The sequence below is a fragment of the Apteryx mantelli genome, chromosome 26 (assembly GCF_036417845.1).
Source record: "Apteryx mantelli isolate bAptMan1 chromosome 26, bAptMan1.hap1, whole genome shotgun sequence".
In the NCBI taxonomy this organism is placed as follows: Eukaryota; Metazoa; Chordata; class Aves; order Apterygiformes; family Apterygidae; genus Apteryx; species Apteryx mantelli.
Window position 1 is genome coordinate 1,155,196 of NC_090003.1, and position 20,959 is coordinate 1,176,154.

Genomic DNA, 20,959 nt, shown 5'->3' on the forward strand with positions numbered 1-20,959 from the left:
AGAGCTGTCTTGAAGCAAAGTGACACGAGTATGTCAGCTAATACCCCAAATTCAAAAAAAGTCCCCAGGACTGTTTAGCAGCATTCGACGCCGCCCCTTTTAGCTGTGCGTAACTGGAGCGGCTAGCAGACAGGAACAGCGATTAAGCTGCTCACTCTCGTGCCACCTTTAACTTAAACGGGACCATCTCACAGGGGAGAGGGAATTTAATGAAGACCCAACCCGAGCCCTACACAGGGCTGCTGCCGAGTTCGACCCCAGCAGCGCTATCTGACGTTAAAAGCTTTCCCTCCCTGTACCAGCCCTCCGGGAAGGCTACGACGCTGCCGGAGCAGCCGGGCTGCCGGGCAGGCGGACGCGAGGCCTGGCCTAAGGCGAAGGCGGCTCGGAAGGAGCGCTGCGTCCCGAGCGATGGCAGCGGTTAGGGGCCAGGCGCAAACCCCCTGCGACGGATCAGACGGACTCCGGATGAGGCCCTGCGGGTCGGCAATAACGTGCCACAGCATAACCCGTCCTGGCGACACTGTCAGCCCGACGGGTGACCGGGATTTTACTGCTCCGTTCTTCGCCTCCGGCGTCGTGGAGCTGGTTTATCGCTAGCTGGGCCCGGGCCCGGCGGGATTACTCGGATGGCTGCAGGCGGGCGCTCCTCCGCCCGCCGGGCTTGGCTCAAAGCCTGACCGCCCCACGCGCTGCGCTGCTGCCTCCAGCTCGCCCGTTGCGGCCTCCGTGCCTCGGCACGGCCCTCGTCCTAGCAAAGCGGACGCGTGGCCAGCCTCGAGCGTGGCTTCAGTGGATGTTAACCACGTGGTCGAACACTTTGCTGAACAGAAGTGGAACTACACATGCTTCGTGTTCGGCCTGTACAGGCTTCCAGAGAGCGGACACTCGATGTTTTCAGAAAACGGTCCTTCTGAGACGGTGCAGCTTTGGCACCTCGGTATGGTGGGGCTCAAAGTCTTCAACGACCACAGGAAACCCATGCTAATGTCTTCGGAAAACGCATTCCCCTGGTCCCGACAGGAACAGGCCCTTGGGATTGCTAGCTGCCCAGGCGCTATGCCTGTGGAAAACCAGGACTGACCATACCCACTTGCAGTGTCTTGTTAAAAAACCTGCACTGATGAAGATTCCTGTATAACCCTGCAGACGGGTTTTCGTCTTCATTCTGGCCCGTGAGCAGCTTCTTAACCACCTGTATTTCTAATTTTCTTCTGGACTTTGGAACTGATTTCAGGCAGCACCTGCAGAGAGCACTGGGCTCATGTGGGCCAAGGACAGTAGAAGACAGCTAGGCTTGGAGGCTCTCGGAGAGCAGCGCTGGGGGGGGAAAACTGCAGGTACGCAAGAGGCCAAGCACTGGGCTGGGGAGCCGGGCCGTGCTGCAGCCCCTCCGATCATCCCAGAGGTGCAATGGTATTCCTGCAGCCCGCAACGCCGACCCCAAAGTAGGCCAGTTTCTCTGGGAAAATAGGTAAAGTCACAAGTGCCTGAAGCAGAAAACTAACCTATTTTACCATACGCACAGCCGATGTTAGAGAATAAATGAGAGCAAATGAAGCAAGGGGAACGCATGAGCGCTCCAGGGGACAGGGCACACTTACAACCGGCTGCAACCAAGGGGCTCAGAAGATGCACTTCAATCTCTGGAGCTGGAGGAAAGGTCAGAAAATGTAATTATTACATGCTGAGCCAGATCTGTGTCTTAAGGAACAGCTTGGGTCCAGACAGCCACTCAGAGCCCAGGCAACAAGGCAGAGGAAAAGTCGTTTAGCTCAGGGCAGGTCTCAGCACCCGGGCAGGGAAACCCGCTGCAGCAGAACACATTATTTTGACCTCACCAGGTGACGTCACTGCGGAGACGTTGGACTAGATCAACGAGGAAGCGGAAATATGCGTCGGCCCCTAACGTGAATCTCGGCTACTCGCTCTTGACAACGCGCTGAAACCCAGAGCTCAGGCTTTTAAGAGGTGGGGCAACTGTTCAGCATTCGTTCGAGACGTTTCGGGTGGGTGCGAGTGCACCGACTAGCTAGCAACGGTCGGGAAGCCCTCGCTGCCTCCCGTGGGCCAGCAGCCGCTGCCGTGGGCACCCGCACGGGCACGGCTGCTCTCGGGCCCTGGGGGCGGCAGCCACCGCCCTGGAGCTACGCGTGACGGTGTCCGGTAGGGTGCCCAGTCTGGAATCGGAAACCACGAGAAGAGGGAGCAGAGGTTTCCTGGGCACGGTGAACAGCGAGTCTTTGCAGCGGCTGGGGACTCGGGCTCTTGCGCCTCCTTTGGAAGCCTCAGCACAAAAAGCACGTTTTCTTCTGAAACGCCCTTCACGACTCATCTCAGCTGATGCTACAGGCTTGAACTTGCAGGGCTGCAAAGGCACCACTTTCTGTATCCTCCCCGTTTCCCAGCCTAGCCCCTCGCACGCACTCCAGCATCACCACCACTCAGGCCAAACAGATCAACAGTGGACCTTACCAATTTTTTAAGACAAGAGTTGTTATCAGAGCAGCTATGACCATGATGAGGGACACTGTAATAGTGATTATCTGATGAACTGCCAGACCTGTGAAGAAAAAAATCAAAGAGAGAGTGGAGATAGGAAACAAAGGGGATCCAGGATAACACTGAGCAAAAACCCAAACGGCAAATTGAAACGCTTGGTACAACTTCAAGGTTTTGGCGAAGTCGGGAATTACCACCCTAGGAAGCAGACGCACAGCGGCAGCGAGGACGCAGAGCACGCGACGAGCAGGACTGCCTTCCCCGGCACAAGGCAGCGGCGCAAGCCCTGCGGAGCGGCTCAGCCCACGGCAAGGCTGGACCCGCGCAGGCCGCGGCGCCGAGGCACGCGGAGAGGGGCTTCCCGTCGCAGCTTCGCTGCCCTCCTTGCTAGGAAGGTCCTGGCAGGCTCCCGGACACTGCTGCTCTCCGGCCCATCCCAAATGACCTTTGGGGCTGAGGGACAGAGCCTACGCGACCCTTCATACACCCGCTCACGGGCACCAGGCTCCCGCGTGCTCAGTTCCTCGCTGCTCTCACCGCCGTCCCGTCACTGCTCGCAGGGAGCCATCACCCTCAGGCGGGCCCGGGAAAGAGCTCTCCGGTGGCTATTCCCGCGGCACAAACCTTCCCACGGACCCCGGGCGAGCGGCGGCGCCGGCTGCCCCCAAAACCAGGCTCGCTCACCCTCCCGGCCCACGTCACGGGCGCTGGGTAAGCAGCCGGCAGCAAGGAGCAACTTAATTTTCTCTCTTGCATTATATAAAGTAATCTTTAAACCCGGCTTCTCATTTTCTACCCTCTCAAGTATGCTCCTTGTCAGCCTGCATCAAGCACGAAGAACGGAAGAAACGTAAAGACGTATACCCTCTGGGGTGGAAAAGGAAACTCGGGCACAGCTTTGTGGTGGGTGCAGGATTAACCAGACATAATAATTACAGTACTAATGCTGTTCACTTAGAAGGTCGGATGGGCTCATTTTCTCCTAATTCACCTTACACAGGGTATAATTTTGGCTCGTGTATCACTCCTAATGAGCAGTTTGAAAACAAAAGCATCTCAATGTACAGTATGTTTGTGATTTTTGTGCCGCTTTACAGTTGCAATTTTGTAATGAAATGATTTTCCTGGCTGCAGCCCAAGGATGTGCTATTTTTCACAAACAGATGTTAGAGCTCCTGATGGATGATATTTTTAATAAATAAATAAATGTTAGTATGACAGGAAAACAAGCAGTTATATATACGTGTCTGCGCATGCATGTGGAATCTATACGTAACGTTCCTAGTCTGCGTGGGTGTGTGTGGCACAGAAATCGCTTCTTCCGAGGCAAGAAAGCAAAGACTCACAGCCGGGGCCCCCCAGGTAAATACTGGTTCTGCGCTAGCGCCGGGGCAATTGCTCAGCTGGTGCAGCAGCCACAGCCGCGCTGCAGCCGGCAGGGTGCTCCGAGGAGACGCCTTCGGCACATCCTTGCTCCGACACGCAGACTTCAGAATTAGGCTGTGGAAGAGGTGGGCAGGAGGCGACTAGCTGCTGGCCCAGCCGCTTGTCGCCATGGAGCAGCCGCTTCGGAGCGGGCTCACCGCTGCCGTTTGCAGAGCGGGTGGCTGTGCCACGTCTCCTCCGCAACAAAACTGGCCGCGCTCCAGAAGCGGCTCCTCTTCGGCAGCACACAAAATTACTCTGGAAGAAAAATGACGGAAACAACATTCCAGAGCGGCAGCTGCCGGAGCCGGGCGAGGAGACGAGCTCGCGCCGCCCCACGGGGCCGCGTCTCCCGGCGGGCGCGGGACCGGGGAGCCCTGCGTGGCGTTGCTACCCGCGGCAGCCCCGGGCTGGCTCGGCGCCCCGCGGCCCCCGGCCACAGCGCAGCTCTGAGCCCGCGGGCGCTGCGGCCGCCCAGACGGCGCTCCTGCCGCGGACCTGCTTCTCATTCCGTCTTTCTCGGTAGCCGCCCTGTAACTTCGCAAAGAGCATCTTCATGCTCCTACGTGAATCATGCCCCGGACTCTCCTGTGCTCCCGAATAACAGATTACAGATCAAACAGCTGCCTTCGACGGCGTCGTCCTCCCCTGCTCTCTTCGCAGCCCACCCACTCGTACCAAGTACTCCGTTCTCGTTAGAAACCCGGGCGACACGCGGCGTACAGCACGCCCGGTTCACAGCCCGAGCGTTACGCTGGACACCAAGGCTAGATAACACATACCCGAGGCGTTTTGAACCGCAGCTTGTGTTTGCTGCTCCATCTTCCCTCAAAGGACGAAAGTCCCGGCTCCCTCGAAATCTGCTACCTTGTCTTCCCCTTGTTTACCCGCGTGTCCCAGGGGTTGGTTTCCACTCGCTCAGCCTACAAGCCCGTGCACATGCCTGCACCGCAGATGCTCCCTGAGAAGTCTCCCAACGGCACCAAGAAAATTCATCAATGGGGAAAAGCTGCTGGAGTTTAGCTCAACTCCCAGGGCAAAGCTGCCACCTCTCCGTGGTGTGCAAGCGCTTGAAGCCTCCCTCACCCACGCGCTTTCAAAGAACTGCTAATGCAGTTGGAAATGCTACGGAAAAGGTTTCTGACCTGAGGAAGAGTGGGAGAGAGAAGCCGTACAACTGCCAAGACGTAGCAGCGCCTGCGAGCTGCTCTCTGCTGCAACGTGCCTTCGCTCCCGAGGCGAGAGCGGGCGCCGTCTCGGCACGAGAGGCGGCAGGGCAGGGGACCGGGGCGCGCTGCCGCCCCGCGCTCTCCTTCGCCCGCTGCCACCTCTGCTCGCAGCGCGTGGCTCTCCCGGGCAGGTCAGCGGCATTTGCTCCGAGGTGTACGGCTCGCGTTTCAACGGCCCCTCTGACAGGGAGCTCAACTGCTCACCGCTTTACTCGGAACTGTTAAAGATGGCTGGCATAAATTAGCATTACTCCACGTTAATGAAGCGACGTCAGTTTACATTAGCTGAGGCTCTGTCCGCAGACACACACGTTATGCCTCACTCAGCTGAGCACCATCGCTATTAAATCCTGCTCCTTGCCGATGCTACCCGAGCCGCACGTACCGCCGGCCCCAACCCCTGCACGCGGCAGCCTGAGGAAGCAGGTGGGATCATCGCTCAACGCTGCGGAGAGCCAGCAGAGCATCGAAGCTGAGCGGAGCGCAGAAACAATGCCAGTGAGAAGTGACATCTTTTTAGGAAGCGATGCAGACTTTTCTGCCAGGATGCATTCCCAGCATAAATCAAGCGCTCCAAGATGCGAGTCTTGACAGTTTAATATAATAAAACGAAGGTCACCTTCAACTGGTCTGATTCACCAGCACACTCACTGCCAAGCGCCTGGGTAATGACGGCTTGCAGCGAAATCTCTGCTCCCCAGCCCCCTCGAAGGTGGCTTGCGAGCTGTGTCAGAAGTGCAGTCAAAAGCCACCGGGAGCAGCCGGCTACAGAAAACACCCTCCTAGAGCGTACATTGGGAAGGAAGCCACTCGGAAGCAATCGGTTAGAAAGAGAGGGGAGGAATCGCTGGGCAACTGGAAAATTCTCGCTGATGACGGAAAGAAAGCACTTTCCTTCCTTCCCTCCTCTTGGCGCGATTCACACCCAGATCCATGCACTGAAAGCAACACAATCAGGCTGTGAGGGTTTTTAAGGGAGAACCTGAACCTCACTCTTAAAGCTGGTTTTCTGGGCAAAACGGCCTTCTTGCTTCCCATCTTTTCTCCTTCCAAACTCCTGCTGCACTGCTTGGACTTTGAATCTGGGGAGAAATAGAGCCTCTGAAGGGCTGCTGAAATCAAGTTTCTATTCACAAGTTACATGAACCAAGAGGAGAACCAGCTTGCTCAGGCCACAGCTTTCCAGGACCCCTGCTCTCAGCCAGCATCACCCACGATGTGGACGCCGAGCCCATCCCAATTCCCCAACCACTGACCTTTTTACTCCAAAAATTAATGAAGTATTTCAGGCAAAATGGAAAATTCCTCTGAACGTTGTTTACAAGCAGGGCCTTTCTTGATAGGAGAATTATCAGCTGCTGCGGTCCACAACAGAACTGGTTGCTGGGTCCAGGCTCTCGCTATTATTTCCTTTCCACCCTACCACTAAGACGTGATAAAGCAGTCTGGCCCCGAGAGGTGGCCTCCACCCCAGAGGTTGTGCGAGCAACCCTCCTCTGCCTTCCTGCTTGCCCCAGCTGCCGAAGGAAAGGAGCAGAGCAGGAAGCACCTCAGCTTTAAATAAGGATCTCATGAGTTGTGGTTGACTATCAGGTGGCTTTAATTGATGCACTTAAAGCCATCTTCTCCCTCATCATTCACCACATGTGCTCTAGAGCTACCAGAGAAAGGGGGGGGGGGGGTCCGGCTGGGGGAGAGCCGACACCCACCTCGCAAGGGCTGTACCTAACCCTGGGAAGAGGAAGGAGAATCTCTGGTCCCTGGGAGCAGCTCAGTAAGGTGACCGACCCTCACTGAACGCTGGAGCCAGGAGGAGGCTGCCTCTTCCCCACCGCAGCACCGCTGGACGCCCCTGCCCTTCGCCTGATGCTGACCGATGTTCTCGGTTGGAAAGCAACCAGGGATGCTTGCTCGCTGGCTGGAGTTTAACATGCCAGGGACACGCCGGTCGAGGCAGCGCTGCTTCGAGAGCCTGTCAGGCGCTTACGGAGGGCATTATTATTCCAACATATTCAGCGGTTCTTTGTGCTCCTCTGTGATTGCACATTGTGTCTCCTTGTGATGGAGAACCAGGTTATCATGCATATAATGAAAAATTATACAGGGGAAAACGGCCAGGGACAGATGGATCAGCAAGTCATAAATCAATCGATAGGCTTTTTTCCCCCTTGATGGTTATATTGTTGCAGTTGGTAATAAGATCAGTTTTGCAGACTGGTGTAACTTGATAATTCCTACACCTCAAGCCGTTGTTGTTGCTGTTGTCTCATTATGCGCAATATAACGTAGCAGCGTGAGGGACAGAAATGCCCTCGCACTCCGAACTCGCAGCGTACGTTGGTCGCTGAGCGGGAAAGAGGGTTTCCTTCAGGCGGCAAGCGACTCCCCCCCGGGGGCCGCCCTGGACTTCGGCGCTGGGGAAGCCCAGCCTCGCCACCGAACCAGGCCTGCGCTCGGGGCCTGGCGTCACCGCTCCTCAGCCCCGCACCGCCGCGAGCAGCCCTGGTGCCGGCGGCGCCCTCGCCGCGCGCAGCCGCCGGCCTCTCTCGCAGGCCGCTCGCAGAGAAGCGCGCGGGCAGCACGGCCTCCCCTACGCCCGCCCCGCGGCCCGGCCGAACCGCCGCCTCCAGCCCGGCGAGCGGGGAAGGCGCGGTGCTTCTCCCCAGCAGTAGTTCACCAAAACGCGTGGAGATGAAGAATGTTGAAAAAACCCGTACACTTTGGGTTTTTTCCTCTTTTCCCTCCCGTTGTGAAACGCGCGCTTCCTCCCCAGGGACCCAACAGATGGCTGTTCGCCAGTCTGCCAGCCACAGCTTCATGGCAAAGGAGGAACGCAGAGAGATGAGTCAGGGTTATTTTTCTCCCTCAACTCAAGCACCTATTTTGCAAATGACCCATTTCCTTCATTTACTCCCAATTACGTTTGAATTGGTTCAAACAAACTGTGACAAGGTTCCTCTGGAGAACACTTGGCAATAACAGCTGCCAAAACAAAGGAGAGGGTCATGGGAAGCAAAATATAATGCGCTCATGATTTGCACCAGATGAACGCAGGCGGTGGCAGACTGTTATGGTACAAGTAGCACCTCTGCATTACTACCAGCTGTAGACGGATGACTTCAGGCTCCCCGATGCAGCCGCGCAGCTTGGAAAGGCGAGATTTGCCACTAGCTTTCGTTCAGCAGCAAGGTTTCTGCGTTGTGCCACGTTTCGTTCGGTGGCTCGTGGCTAGTGAATATGTCAGATCGTCAGGCCAGATTTGCTCAGAAAGTCAGAGCGGGGAAGGAGCGTGAGAAATGTGCTGGAGAATCTCACCTGCGCCCACCCACCGCCGCCCAAGCTGGGAGGCCACGGGGCTGACAGCGCCGCGGCCCCGCTCCACCGGGCTTCCGTGCCCGAGGCAGCGGGGCCTTCGGGAGAACCCTTACGGAGCAGGGAGCGTTTGGCGAAACTGCTGTGCTGTTTCGAAAGAGGAAGAAAATCCCCAAAGCCAACTAGCAATGTGCTCCCGGTGGAGGGTCTGCGGGGACTCCTGGGAGGCTTCCAGGGGAAAGGTACATGCCCAGGCACCACGCGTGCTGGTAACAGACGCTTTACTGAAAAGCAGAGGCAGGAAAGGACGCCTGCACCCACAAAAGCAGCACGGCACCGTTCGCTGGCTCTACAGCCAGGCAGCAGCACGGAGAGCCCCAGCAGCAAGCAGCAAGAACGGCAGAGACGACGCTCCGGCAGCGTGCCGGGAGGCGCGCTCAGCCGCAGGGAGCTGGTCCTCCGCGCTGCCGGCAGCCGCGGGTCAGCCGTCCCGCATCTCGCCCAGGCCACAGGCGACCTGTGCGTCAAGGGGGATGGGAAGACAGAATCCAAAACGTCAGCAGGATCTTTTGGAGATCTCAAGGCTGCCATGGGAACAACCACGAGAACGATCTGAAATGGGTTTGCACTTGACTTGCGTCAGTCTTGGCTAGATTTTGTGTCCTGAAAGATGAAAATACAGCGTGCCCTTCACAGCAGCAGTTCGCGGTTATGCAGGTTCGGGGGGAACTTTGAATTAAAAGCCAACATCTGCCGAAGTTTTGCTCGTGGCAGGCAGGATCTCTTGGGAAGCCATGCAGCCAAGTACTGCGCAGACTGTCAGAGTCATTGTTACCAGTAATTAGAGAGATTATCCACTTCATAAGAGAAACTTGTGAGCCAGAGCTGAATTGTTTGCCTGTTTATTGCTCCGTCTCTGACTTTCGTTTCCCCAGGGAACTGAGAGAGAAAATGCGACAGAGCCTTCCATCTCCTGCCTCTCCTTCCAGTGGGACAAAGGCGCTCCAGAACCCCGCACGGAGCGAACGGCCCGGAGCGGGGCACCGCTGGCTACGGCCGCCGCTTCCTCTCCGCTGGCCATCTTGTAACCCGGAGGTGCCGCTCTCCGCAGACAGCGGAGCGAAGCGGGTAACCCGGCGGGGCACAGGGCAACCACGGCCGGGCCGCAGCTTTCCGAGTCGCTCACCAGGGAGGCTCCCACCGCCCAGGAGGCTGAAGGAGCCAGAGGAACCTCTCTGGCATTTTTGCTTACTCTTGACAAATAACTGCCAGGTGGGAAGAGCTCTTCTGCGGCACCAAGCTGAAGGCAAAGCACGGAGAAAGACTTAACTCCGCACGGACGGGCCCGGGCAGGTGGGAGGGGGCCACCCACAGTTTGGTTCCCCAGAGTGAGATGGCAACGGGAGGCATGTCACGACGGATTTGAGCACCAAAGTGACCGCTGGCGGCTCCTCCTCCTGCGCCAAACAGGCTCACCCGCTTCGCGGAGCTCTCCTGCTCGCGCCGAGCTGCCACATGCGTGCCAAGGTCAGGAGCAACGCAAACGCTAGCAGCAGTAAGGCACAACCAGCCTGACCGCCTTGCTCGCAAAAACCAGCTTGGACCAGCTCCCAGTGGGACACTGCCGAAAACGACAAAAAGAAAGAATCTAAAAATAAAATAAAAACAGCCCAGTGCTGGATTCCTTTGAAAACAGGAGCAGCCTCAGAAATGAGCCCTCCTGTAAAGATAGGAGCTAAGAACGAGGCGGTAGGAACACGGGAGAACCTAGTGATGCAATTAAACCTTGCACTTGCATAATCGGAAAAACGCAGGAAGAACAGACTGTGGGTAGCAGAGTACTACGAAGGATGGCAGATCTGAACAGGACGCATGGATTTTAAGAACGGCTGAATAATTTTAGACTCCATCACATACGCAAGTTGCCATATGCACTAGCAGAGAAGAAAGTTCCTTGCATCACACATTTAATTCCGCACCCGAGTCTAGGAGGATTCAAGGGAACTTGAACTGTTTTCCCCAGCAGCAGCGTTTAGCACAGCAGTGCTAGAAACAGGGTGAGGGACCTGGAGGGTAATTAAGATGATTTCTCAGGAAGTCCTAAGGCAGCACCACACGTAGGCAGCAGCGCTGCCCCTATAAAAGCCTTCGGGAGGTCGAGGCCAGGCCTCCCCTCGCTCTCCCCAGCGATGCGACTGACCAGCGCCTTACAGCAAGGCTGCCTGCACCAGCCCCGTAACCCTGAGACCTTCAGGTTCACTAGTTTTTCCCAAACGTCACAAACTGGATCCTCTCATCTGCTGCCTCCTCCCCGAGCTGTTTGCTCCCTGCCTCCCTCCGCAGCCACGCCAGGCCTGTAGGCGAGGGACAGGGACTGAGCGCACCAGAGCCGGGCAGGCGCCGGCTCATCAACACCTGACTGATCAGAGCCACACGCCAGCAAGAGAAACGCACCTCAGACTACAGGAACCTGCTCCTCTGGAAGGAGGGATGAGACTAATCTGGAGGCAGGTGTCTCTCCTCTTACTTAGCACATGTATCGCATCTTTTCCTCTAGGCCTTCCAAGCCATCTGCATAACCACACAATGCAAAACCAAACAAAAGCACACGGTTCGCAAGATTGGGGCTGACAGATGGGACGTTCCTGGAATATCCCATAAGGGACGATATTTGGGGAATGAGGTGAGACGAAAGAGAGAGAAGGCTACGAAGAGCAAAGTGCGATTTTAAACACAGCTATAGGAACCCAATCCACGTGGAGGAAAGGGATCTGCAAGAAGAAACCAGTCGCTCACAAAGCAAGACCACCCCTCTCCCTTTAGCGGGGGAAGGCTTCCGACGCTTGCGGCGCCGAGGCTGCAGCTCCCTAAAAACCCGACCTCCTGCCCAGCCAGGAGGAAATGAACCGAGGGCGGCATTACCGGGGCTCTTTCTCGTTCGCCTGGGGTCGGCCACCCGCCCGCGGCCCGGCTGACCCGAAGCCAGGGCAGAGCCCGGCCAGAGCGTCGTCTCTGCCCAGGGCGCCGCCGGAGAGCAGCGGGGCGCCCGACTGCCTGCCTGCTTCTAATCCTCTCGGAAGTAATGATAATGCAGCATCTTTCCATGTGTCAGTTTAGATTTGCACAGCAAGAAGCCATAAGCTGCCTTACTCTCCCCTTCCTTTGGTTTGTCTTCTGAAGGAATATTATCTTGATTTCTTTAAACAGGCGCCCTCATTTACTTATTCCTTCAGCAAAATCTGTCAGCTTGAATCTCTGTGGGCGAAGCCCCAGCAGCAGAGTTGGAAATGGCAAGATATTACTCCGTATGTCACCCTTCAGCCAGCTGTGCACTAAAACCAATCCATCAGCACGCGCTGCTGCACACGCAGCTCACGTAGCTGCAGCAAGGTGCTTCATACGGCATTACAGCTTCACTGTGCTGCGCGGTTCTGTGCTGCCTTCGAGCACCAAGAGCCGCCCTGTGTCCTGACCGATACTGCTCCGCACGGGGCTCCCCGGGCGTCAGGAGAGCTTCCCGCAGTGCTGGGCATGGCCCCTGCGGACCAGGGCCAGGCGGGTGCCGCACGAGCTGCCCCAGTGCGGCTCTGCAGGGCCCCGCGCGCCCAGCACAGCGCAGCGCAGCCTGCCCGACGGAGACGCCGCCGTGTCCCCAGCAAAGAGCTCTTCCTCCTTGGCGGTGAGTATTCACCCAACCTGTCTCAATATAAAGTCCATTTGCACGTGGAAGCGTAGAGACTTTCTCTGTGTCATAACAAACATCCCCCCATTTTCTAGGACTTTTTTCCTATTACTTCCTCCTTTGCCAGAAAGGGGAATGTACTGTTTACCCAGTGCCGGATGCTCCTTCGCGGAGCTTTCCTGCCAACCGAGGTAGCTCAGCAAAGAAATCCAAACTGCAACGCACTTGCTAAGAGTAGTCTTCTGTGACGGAGGATGGATATCACGATGGGACTGGAGGCCTGCGATTCCTGCAGGGCTTTCACCACCAGCTCCCCGGGCAGCAGCGAGACCACTGCCATGTTTAATGAATACGCTTAGGATCACCTTAGACCAACATGCAAACGGCACCGAGAGGAACTTTGTTTGCATTAGTAATTGGAAGCGTGCAGATGGCAAACTTGGAGAAGAAAAAGCCTCGTGTCTCCTTTCCAGACGATTTGTTGCCAGGCTTGGAGAGTACGCGTCCGTACCGTTCAGACGCACCGCATTCAAGTCTCTGCTCAGGCGCTTGAGTTCCCTTCCCTCTTATACATGTCTTGCATTGGGAAGAAAATCAGAGCAGCATCACTTTCACGTCTCCTGCGGGAACCGTACAAAGAAATGACAACTCCCACTGAGGAGACACGGGGAGAGGTAATAAACAGTTTTCCTTTCTGTGTTTTTGTCTCTGCACATAGAGGAAAACCACAAAACGTTCTCCGAGCATGCAAAGTGTGAGAGCGGGGTAGGCTGCTGTTTCGGGGGAGACACCGAGGTACGAATGGTCCTAGAATAATTGATTTTGGTAAATTAATCCTTCTCTGTACACTGCCAGGAGGCATCTAAGCCATTGTTCACCTTAACTTTTTTTCAACTCTGTTTCAAACAATCCTGGAGGCGCTCGACACTCAAATTTTTCCCCTTATCGAAGTGTAAACTTTTCAGCACATTCCCAGAAGAACTGACGATCGCAGGGTCCTAGCATGTGCTGGGACAGCGGGAAACGTGCCGTGCGTACTTGTCAGCGAGAGGCTACCTACACAGGGGCTTGTTCGCGGAGCCTTGCGCAAGGACTCGCTGCTTCGCCACCGCGGGGCCGGGCTGCCAACGCGAGGCTTGGGCTGAAGCCGTCGGGCTCCCAGTTCAGGCCACCCAGAATCTCTTCTTGTAAATAAGATGACTGGTAACTTTTAAAATCACAAAGCTCTGAATGCACCTAGTTAACTTTTTTAACACCACAGAACCAGGTGATCATTTAATTACACGTTAATTACCAGGGAACAAACAAGGTCCAATAATTGCATCGGATGAACCGTATTATCAGTGGGTAAATACAGAGCTGTTTCTCTGTACGACACCACTGCTCGGGTGTCGCAGCAGACAGCTGTAGCTGTGCAAAGTGTAAATACCACATAATGGCAGGGGGACGGCAAACATTTTACTGTTACAAGGTATTTACTAGTAAATTTGAGGCAGTGACCATTTAACTTAGAGGTAATTACAGGACAAGTACTTAATGAAGTTCGAAGTGTGTCCAAACCCTGAACTTCTCCTAATATAGCAGAATTTAATGTATCAGATGCCAGGAGAAAAAGCAAGATGCTCTTTGAACCTTTGGAAATACCGAAATGCTACTGCCTTTTTTCCACGCTTGCATCGTGCTACTGGATATTGCTGTCAGCTGGGACTTCTCATCTGCAAAGCACCAAGGAGGCACTTCTAGATCCTGAGCCTGCAAGAGGAAATCAGCTACTTGGGTTGCAGGCCTGTGTTCGAAAGACGTGGCCCTGTACCTCCTGCCGCAGCTCCGCTAGCGGATACTGCCGGCAAACGCGCCAGGTCAGCCAGCCTTTCCTTCGGCACTGCCGCGTCACGCAGCTTGCCCGCATTCAGCGTCACAGCTGCACCTACCGGCTGCCCTGACTATAACTACGGGCTACTCGGATGAAGTTCTGGCACCTAAGATACTCTGATTCCTAGGAGGAATTTTCATTGTATGTTCCTCGTGTTGGAGAACAAGGCATACAGGCTCGCAGAAATCCAGCTTTAGCACCTACACGTACAGAAGCTGCCAGACATGTCTGTTCAGATGTACGGACAGCACACCCACGCCAAACTGTAAAATCCAATTCCAAGCTCCCAAAATCATGGGAAAAAAATCCAATTTTCTCAAAGCAAACAAATACTAGGATTTTTTTTCTTATGTAATTGTAGAGACCATATATTTGCTATCAAGATGAAAGTGCTGAATTTTGGCCTTTTTGTCCATCCTCTGAATCAGCTCCTGGACAGCTCCTCAGGAATAGAATTAATTCCGTAAGAAAATCCATTAGAGACTAATGTCTTGCCATTGCAGAAGTGTGCAATGGCAGGGAACAGGAGATATAAGCTCTTTATTAAAAACAAAGAGAACCTCTATCCCCCAAGGCCTTTATTTCAACAGCGCTGGTTATGAAGACCGTATTTTTCATTTTCCCAATCAAAACAGCTATGAGCTGCGACTCTTTGAAGACCCTTGTCAAGGCCTCCAAGCTGCATAAAATTAGAAAAAAAGAAAGAAAAAAGGCTTCATTTTATTTTGCAGAGTAGAATCTTGAGTTCGTGTTAATGGTAGAAAAGCAACAGATGCTCTGCCTACCTGCGCCATCTCGGCACCGCAGCACCCTCCCGCACACGCGCTGCAGTGATGGCCTCCCGGAGCGCGCTGCACCTCCACTGACTCTTTTTTTTACCTCTCGGCCTCAGAACTACCCCGCAGGCAATTTCGGTCTAGACAGGCAAAGAGGTGGATTTCCCACCTGATGCACGGCAGCGCCCCGGCACGTCACGGGGAGGGGCGGTCCGGCCCCGCAGGCACTGCCGGAAGCCGCGCTGGCACTCCCGCCTGGCCCGCTGGCCCCCGGGGCTGCACCCCGGCACCCTGCCCTCCTCCCGGCACCCTGCCCTCCTCCCGGCACGCGCAAACTGCCTCCTCAACCGCTTCCCACATGCTCCCTCCGCCCTGCTGTGCACAGGGCGCATCAGCTCCCTCCTTATTCCCAGCCCTTGCTGTCTCCTGCTGGAATTCACGGGAGCCCCTGCCAGCTTGCCCACGGCTGCCCGTCCAAGGCTCCCCCACCATGTCGCCAAACGCACACCCCTTCTCCGAGGACGCAGCCCCACGCCGTTGACGCACGTCCCTCTGCTTCCAGCCACGGCCCCCGCAGCCGCCCGGCCCGGCGCACGGATTTGCAGCAATACCGAACAAGCGCTGCTTACGGCGAGCCACTGGAGCGGACGTCTCTAGAGCTCTCCTCCTAATAGGCCACGTGAAGTGGATTATGCCATCAAACCAGAACCGCATGCTTTTCGCTGAAGCAGGAGGCCAATTACTTTCAAGTCAGTTTTAACAGGACTGCCAGGGTTTCTTCTCGATGGACCGGCAGAGAGGTGGCTGATCCTCCTTGGCTCTCGCACAGGAGAAGCACCTGCGTCGCTCACCCCGCGCATCCAACTCATTCAGCTTCTCAGGAAAAAGGAGTTTGTTTCAATTTGTTGCAATTATTTCAGACATGCTTCTCTGCTGCTGCAGTAGCTAAGGATGCTAAAACCTACAGCTGGGGAGCGCTCTACCCTGAACGGACACACGCTCTCCCCCGCGGAGCGCAGGAGGGGCGCAGACCCTAGCCGACAGCCGCACCATCACAGCGCGGCCCGGGGGAGCGGCAGCCTCCCGCTCCGCTTCGGCAGGACGCCTGCGCAAAGCCCGCGCGCAGCGGCTGGCAGGGGCCGCCGGACGGGACGCCGCTCCGACCCCCGGGCACCCGCTCTGGCAACCCAGAGGTCAGGTTCGTCTCTTCTGTGACCCTGACGTGCGAGAGAGACTTCCAGGCCTCCTGCTGCAAGACAAACGGATCCGTCCCCTGGGCAAGGCGCAGCTGCGAGGGTGACTCGGTCCGAGTTCGCAGGCATGGACGCAGACAGGAGCTTTCCGTGCAAGACCTCTCTTTAAAAGAAAAAGGCAGCTCCCCGAGGAAGCCGTCTTGCTTTCCGCACTGGAGGAAGGGAAGGACTTTTCCAACCTAAAAACATCCTAGGAGACGCTCCAAGGGAGTGGAACTGATACTGCAGGGAGACCCTCTGGAGCGAGCGCTTTGCTCCTTGTTCTCAGCAGCAAGGAATCCAGGTGCACACACGAATCGCGAGGGGTGAGCCAGAGAAATAAGGACTTGATTGCAGCACGGAATTATACATGCAAGGTCAGGCCCTAACATCTCTCTCTCTAATCAATCAAAGCATCATTTCTGGTCAGGGAAAGATTATTTGAAATATGCTAGCAGTAATAAGTGTTAAAAAGAAACTGGCTCTTGAGAGCAGCAGAAAAACTTATAAAGGCAGCAAAAATGGAAATGCAAACGGAATCGCTGCCTGTGGGAATTGTTCCTGGCCAAAATAACCTTCTGGGTAATTTCCACAGCGAGTTACCACGAAAGCCTCAAAACCTACATGGAATCCGAAAAGCTCCTGCTTTTGCCACGGCCTCTGTTCTGCCCAGCATTCGTCTCCGCACAGAAAGCGGCACATCAGGCAGCTGGTCATGCTGCATTTTCGAGCCTGACAGGCTGCCCAGTACCTGATACTCAAATAACTATGCGAGCAAAGGCTTTCTCTCTGTGGGCTTAGTAACTATTGATGGCATCTGACCTGCCCAGGTCCTTCCCTAAGTCTTAACAGACCACATACAGCCAAAGAACTGAACCTGCAGCCAAGCAAGCCCAGAAATAGGACTGCGAGGAAAACTCCAGTTATGACAATTTATGTCACATCTCTGGTGAAAGGAAATGCACAATGCGAGACGGCAGACAACCCGAGAAGAGCCATTTAATTTCAGTTAATAGCACATGTGAGTCATGTATCTGGTCGCCTTTCTGCTCTGGATACCACTGCTTAGCTATGTTTGGCCGTGGTGCAGGAAGGTGCCGCCGGAGGAGGAGGAATTTGCAGCTCTTCCTCACGAGAGGCTCGCTCTCCGCTACTCACAGAAGTGGGATCTTCTTGCACAGACTCCACAGCGTCCCAGGCAGGGAGCGGGGCTGAGAAGGACCCTCGGAGCTCATCTAGTCTGTCTTTCTGCATCAAGGCTGCACACCATCCCTATTGCAATCCTGACAGGAGTTTACTTAATCTGTTCTTACAAATCCTCCGCTGACGGAGATCCCTCGGTCTCCCTAGGCAATGGGCCGGGGCGCTTAGTTGTCCTTATTGCTACAGAGATTTCTCCTAATGTCGAATTTAAGTCGCCTTTCTTCGCTCTAAGCCCATTATGATTGCTGACCCTTCTTCCCCACAGACCTCTCCCTAGCTTAAGCAAACCCTTTCTCAGAGCGCCAAATGTTTGGAAACTCTGAATTACAGTTACCTCCACCAGGGATGTGTGTTAGCTGCAGTCAATAGATACAGGGGCTCTGCAAACATTTCTGCACCAGCCTCTTTATACAAGAAACGGAGATCCAGGCAAAGCTCTGTCAGTGTGTTTCTGTCTCTATTTCTCCCCATTCTCTCTCTTTCTAATGCTCACCCCAAGCACTACTTAGGAAGCGGTCAAAGCATCTAAGCACCTAATGCGTTCACAACACCCCCCCAGCACCTGCCTTCCCCTTTGACCCGTGGATATCTGCTGTGCCTCTCTCGCTCTGATCAGAGACATCTCTGCTACCTACAACACCAGCGTCCTTGCTCCCTTGGTGAGTCCTTCCTCCGAGTCTCTCAGGTTCTGCGAGCGCCAACATTACCACCTGATTCCTTATCCCGCTTTTAGGAAAACTTTACTACTTCAAAATCCAGCCCTTGTGACCATCATGGAGACTTTGGAGAAAACCGGCTTTATCTGAGAAGCATGACAGCTTCTTTCATGATCTACTAGAAACTGCAACATAACAAGGCTTCCCACTCAAGGATGTACCAGCTACTCTGAGTTTATCGCAGTTGGGCTGTTTGCTTGACACGTCTCACTTCAATGATATAAATGGTACAGCTATAGCATTAATTTTCTCAGGAATCTTGTTTCTGATCCTTAAAAGCCTCATCTAATATATAAAACTGCTTTAGGACAGATGAATTCTATCAAGAGTGCTTCATGACCATTCTGTAGCAATCATAGCCACAAATGGCCTTTTCCCTTGGCGGACCAGAAGATTTTGCTGTAATTCTACCCATCTCTTGGTACTGTTAAGTAGTTGCTAAGAAAAATAATTCCCCAAAATTCAAGAGGGTTAGACACAGAGGAAGAGACACAGCAGGAGTTTTCTTGGTGTATGTCGTAGCCACCACAACGCAAGACGACACCTGGTGCTGTGGCACCCACCCGCCCTGCTCGCCGCCCAAGCGTGTGCGTCCAGCACGTTTGCACGAGATGAGCACAAGCATGTTCATTCGCCTTAGCGCTGGCAGTGCCGAATGCCGCTTCTTCAGGCTTCGTGCACGGCCTCTTGCTTACAGATAATTGCTTGAAGGGAAGCCAAGCCCGAGGCAGATAGAGCCAAAACCGAGAGTCTGTTCACGTTATTGCTAGCACACCTGATTTTAAGCGAAAACGGTATCTCGGACTGTAATAAAAACCAACGCTCTTCTCCCCGCATGCAAGAGCAGGAAGGCAGCCACCCCGGAGGGCAGGGCAGCGCCGCTGTGATCCAGCCCGGACGCCGCAGAGCGGTTTCCCAGGCAAACGCAACGGCGGCGTACAGTCAGGTCGGCAGAAGGAGGGTAACCAGGCGTGCACTGCTTCCGCAGGAGCGGTGACGGACAGCAAAGCAAAAGCAAGTTCACCCAGGCCGTCTGACCACGTTCACTGGAAAATTTTCTTGGGTCCGCAAGAAATGTAACCAGAAAGCAAACTCCTGCTAGCCCGGGAGTTGCCCACACCGGGGCACGCAACCGCTCCCATTACAACAGCTCCCTGGCTGCTAACCCAGAGCCAACCGTGCCGCTTCTCCCGCGCACGGCGCCTTTGCTCGGGCCGAGCGGGAGCCGAAAAGGTCGTTCGAGAAGGCCAGCGCAGGCCTGCCCGCACCGCACGGCGCGTCTCGCTGCTCTGCAGGGCGGCTGGCTGGCTGCGCCCAGCGCTGGCTCAAGGGACGTTCTGGATCCCACGGACAGCCAAGATGCAAAAACCCAGATGGTTTTACTAGTCTTACTAGTAAATCACAGTCTCTAAATTCTTACCTTGACTACACAAACTGCATTTCTGCCCGAAGAAAACAAAGGTAAATCAGTCATCCCATGGGGAAAACTAAGCAAAGGCGAAGTCCCTTATTTTTCTAGCTGTTAAATCACTGAGATCAGCTCTATAACCCCGCCTGGCGAGCGCTAATAAGCCCGAGGTTAAAATGCAGCTCTGCCAGCAATGGAGGCAAGCCCCCGACGCATGTGGGCAGCCTAATCAGGTTTGCGAAGGATGTGGGCGGCATATAGCTTAACTCAACGAGGAGAGAGCATTCTGCAAAGCAGCCAAGGTTCCTGGAAGCCTCCTGGGATTTGGGATTGGAACGATGAAAGGAGAAGAGTAGCCTGCTGCTGCTTAGAAGTATTCTTGCCAAGAAAGAAGATCCTAAAGGCTTATGCTGAAGATGCTGGGACTCATCTTCTCAGGTGCTATAGCAAGTATTACCAAGCAATAAATGTTTCTGAGAACAGAGCAAGAGTTTCTTGCTCATTTAGACACACGTGGGTGAAAGCACACACGCACACATGACATCTGCTAATCTTGTGGGGGAAAAAAAATCCCTTCTCCCTTGCCAGAAAAAAATGCAGTTTACAGAGGCACTCGCTTCTTGCTTCAGATATCACCCGTATCTTTCCAACTCCTTCACCCTTAAGGAAAACCACATTATTACACAGGTGATGTATGGCCTTTAAAGAATCTTTTAGAAGTCTTCCGGGGAAAAAAGCGAACCTTTTTTCCGTGCCTCGCCACCCTCCTTTTCACGGTGTTGTGTCGCAGGCCCTCCAGCCGCCTTGCTGCGATAATTCAGGGGCGCGCGGTGCCCAGCCTGGCAGAAACACGTGCAGAGAGATCGGGCAGGTCATCCCGACAGCCTGCCTCGGATCTGCGGAGCCATAAACCACCGCTCATTTACCGAGGGCTAAGCAGGGAACAAGGCAGCAGCTCTCACGCGGCTGGGACCTTGACCCCTGTAAATACTGCCAGGAGGGGATTTGTTTTACTGTGCTACAAAGCGGTGGCAACCAAAGGAATAATTATTTCTCTTGCTTTCTGTGCGCGTGCCTTGGGGTTGGGACGATAGCCTGCCAGCAGCCTGGCTGGCTCTCCCGCAGCAGACCCACAGGAGGTAAGCGTATGCGGTACCTCAGCCGACGTGCAGAAAAACCGCGAGGATTAACCGGTAGCATCCCCCTCTGCCCAGTCGCGCGCACACACTCTTTGCACGCACGTCTGCTTCCAAGCGTGCGGCTCGCAGCAGACGCTTGGTGAGGCCCGCAGCGCTCCTACACGCGGCACGCCATCCTGTGTCCCTAGCCACGGGATTAAAGAAGAGAAATAAAACAAGTGGAGTCTCCACTCCAGGCATCAACAGCAACTTCCAGCCGGGAGACTGTCCACGGACAGGTACTCCTTCTCCCCATCCTCAGCTGCAAAACCCAGGAAAGAGAACCGACACTTGTTAGCCGAGTCAAAGGTGGTGGCTGCGGAGGGGGAGAGGAAGCAGCCCAGGCTGCAGCTCCGAGCTGTGGTTCGGGGAGCCTAGACCAAAACCTCAGCCAAACACTCGGCACCAGAGCAGAAATGCCTA

General features: G+C 55.0%; 1 protein-coding gene across 1 annotated transcript in view; it reads right to left on the reverse strand.

The window, feature by feature from the left end:
- AJAP1 (adherens junctions associated protein 1) overlaps positions 1-20,959 on the reverse strand; it is a 44,036-nt gene that overhangs the window by 12,512 nt on the left and 10,565 nt on the right. Inside the window, exon 3 of the mRNA XM_067311116.1 lies at positions 2,476-2,563. Within this exon, the coding sequence (XP_067167217.1) occupies positions 2,476-2,563 (88 nt within the window). The remainder of the gene's footprint in view (positions 1-2,475; positions 2,564-20,959) is intronic.